The sequence below is a fragment of the Eucyclogobius newberryi genome, unplaced genomic scaffold (genome assembly GCF_026437365.1).
Source record: "Eucyclogobius newberryi isolate DKJ021-1_F unplaced genomic scaffold, fEucNew1.0.hap1 SCAF_1, whole genome shotgun sequence".
NCBI lineage: Eukaryota > Metazoa > Chordata > Actinopteri > Gobiiformes > Gobiidae > Eucyclogobius > Eucyclogobius newberryi.
The window spans coordinates 3,187,950-3,190,729 of NW_027315723.1; the positions used below are offsets into that span (position 1 = coordinate 3,187,950).

At 37.8% G+C, this 2,780-nt stretch overlaps 1 protein-coding gene across 1 annotated transcript; it reads left to right on the forward strand.

Moving 5' to 3' along the window:
- Positions 1-534: 534 nt before the first annotated feature.
- Positions 535-2,026, forward strand: LOC140356489 (serum amyloid P-component-like). Its single transcript, XM_072441500.1, has 5 exons — positions 535-572; positions 675-729; positions 811-913; positions 1,380-1,674; positions 1,784-2,026. The coding sequence occupies exons 2-5, from the start codon at positions 675-677 to the stop codon at positions 2,009-2,011; spliced, it is 681 nt and encodes a 226-aa protein (XP_072297601.1). The 5' UTR covers positions 535-572; the 3' UTR covers positions 2,012-2,026.
- The last annotated feature ends 754 nt before the right edge of the window (positions 2,027-2,780 follow it).

Genomic DNA, 2,780 nt, shown 5'->3' on the forward strand with positions numbered 1-2,780 from the left:
ATATATATAATATATAGAGTGTGTATTTTACCATTGTTAGTATTATCTTGTCGTATGCTAGCTGTTTTTATTTTATTTTTATCTTTATTTTCCCCTCCATTCTTTATTAAGAAATGAGAGGTTTTGTTTAGAAGAGTTTTGTTTAGAAGAGTTCTTCTATTAAGAGTGTTTTTTAAACTTCCAATAAGTTATCTGTCCTTTTCCTCTCTATCTACCTGCGTTGCAACAATGAAATTTCCCCATGTGTGGACAATAAAGCAATATCTTATCTTATCTTACCTTATATTATCACTGTCGCCTGGATGAACCGTTTTCTACAATGAAGAGGAAAACATCTTTTATTTCTAAAGAAGACTGACAATCTGACATTAAGATTATTCGTCAGCTCTTGTACGTGTTTGTTGAAGGAGAGTTTATCATCGACCGTACATCATTGTACAAACTCTGCTCTAAAAAAACATGCCTTGCCCTGAAATAAAACACAGGTGAAAACTCAAATATTAGAGAACAGCTATAAAAGCCGACTGAGGCTACAGGGAGTCACAGTCTTCAGAGACGAGCCTGGATGCAGGGTAAGAACACAAATGATAAAAGATTATCCTGACTTAAGAAGATGTGATTGTCTGATCACTGAATGATAATAATAAACAAAAACTGTATTTTCATTTAAACAGATGAAGTTCTTCATTTGCCTCGTGACGCTGCTCTCAAATGCAGCTGCCGTTCAAGGTAAATCATTATTATCATTATTATAATGACTTGAATTATGAAACAATACTAATGCCTCCCCCCATTTCTGGCTTTATTCAGATCTGTCTGGAAAAATGTTCATTTTCCCAGAAGAGACCAACACGGCTCATGTAAAGCTGATGCCCTCCCAGGACAGCCTCAGCGCGGTGACAGTCTGCCACAGGTGAGTGTTTCTGCCAGAGGCTTACGTCCCTATGACACATGCCACACATTTACCAAAGTCACTCATATATAAGAAGAGAATCAACAAAGGAGTTTAGAATATAAGAGCGCTCACTACTTTTTAAAAATAAAATTGTTTTACTGTTCATGGACCTGCTGGAGTGAGGTTTTATTTTATGTGAGCACTTTTTATATATTTATGATTTTTAATTTATTTTTTTTTAGAAAACCTTAATACTATCTTTAGAAAATGTATACATTTTTGTTTTGTCTTCTTTTTAATATTTACTTTTTTTTCTAATTTTGAAATTTTCTACTGCGACTCGTCTTATCCTGATGAGTTTCTGTGGTGTAACCTGATAAATGTGTCATGTCTCTCATCAGCTGTTGTTGCACAGTTAACACACGTTAGCACTTGATGATGTTGAATATATTGTATTGTAGTAAATATTGTTTTCCACTTCAAGATCTTTCACTGACCTCACACGAGACCACGCCCTGTTCTCAATGGCCACACCAACGAAGCAAAACGAGTTTCTCACTTTTTGGGAAGCCAAGAATCAGACGATGAAGCCTCATATCCGTAATGCTAAAGCTCATTATGGAGGACTCGACTATGGAGTGAACAAATGGAACTCCATTTGTACAACCTGGGACTCGAGCTCTGGTCTGGTGCAACTGTGGTTGAACGGGGAACCTCTGACCAAAAAATACATCACTAACTCCGCCCTCAGTGGCAAGCCCATCATTATTTTGGGACAGGTAATTATTTCTGATTGACACGGACTGGAGCAAAGAAGGCCACTCATTAAATAAACTTGGCTCTGAACACGACTAACAGATGATGAGTTTGTGTTTGGTGTGTGTGCAGGAGCAGGACAGTCATGGCGGATCATTCGACACTGTCCAGTCTTTCTTGGGGATGATGAGTGACGTTCACATGTGGGACTATGTGCTGTCGCCCTGTGAGATCCTCAAGTACATGAAAGACAAGAACTACACTCCAGGAAACGTGGTGAACTGGGCCGCTCTGGACTTCCAGCTCAATGGGAGAGTGCTGATCGAACATAAAGAAATGAGCTGCAAATGGGTTAAATAACAATTCACATTTTAGCAGATTGAACCTGTTCAGGGCTCTGTAAAATGATGTTTTAAAAATAAAGCATGCTCAACATTTAACTGTGTATTCAGTGTATTTACACGTCACTGAAGGGCTGAGCTTCACAGTAGTTTCTTCCACATGTACGAGACAAAGATGTATTTGTTACAGAGCCATTTCTTTTTGTGACCTTAAACTAAATCGGAATGAAAAGTATTTTACAGTGTATCTGCTCTGATTATAGCGGTTTGTTACAATACAATACATTTGAAACAGGCATAAACACTCACATTGAGTCAGAATGTATCACAATGTCCAGGTGTAATCTTCTTTTAGTTCAAATTGTGCAGATTAAATGACTTCTAATAATTTGCTTCTGAAAAACATGTTTGAATAACCATGGAAACATTCTTTGCTGTTCACAGACGTTGTACAAATGCACTAATGTAGGGGATTGTTACTAGTACAAGTGTTATTCATGTCCTCCCACTTATGAAAGAGGAAAGGCAAGTTTATTTATAGAGACCAATTCTTAGACACAGCAATTCAAAGTGCTTCACAACACGAAAAAATGCATTCAAATCACAAAGACATGACAGAAATCGCAAATCCTTCATTTCTATATGATGTATGATATGAATCATACATGTTGTCCGTGCTTAGTGATCCACACTGGCCCACACTGGCAGACACTCCAGACACTCTTTCCCTTTATTTATTTGCCATTGCCATAGTGACAGGCGCCTCCAGGATGGGCACATCGCTTTTA

Excerpts from the sequence above, each read along its gene's own strand:
- LOC140356489 (XM_072441500.1), top strand. The coding sequence starts at position 675 with ATGAAGTTCTTCATTTGCCTCGTGACGCTGCTCTCAAATGCAGCTGCC. Across the intron at positions 730-810 it reads AAATGCAGCTGCCGTTCAAG|ATCTGTCTGGAAAAATGTTC; the intron begins GTAAATCATTAT and ends GGCTTTATTCAG. Across the intron at positions 914-1,379 it reads GCGGTGACAGTCTGCCACAG|ATCTTTCACTGACCTCACAC; the intron begins GTGAGTGTTTCT and ends TTCCACTTCAAG.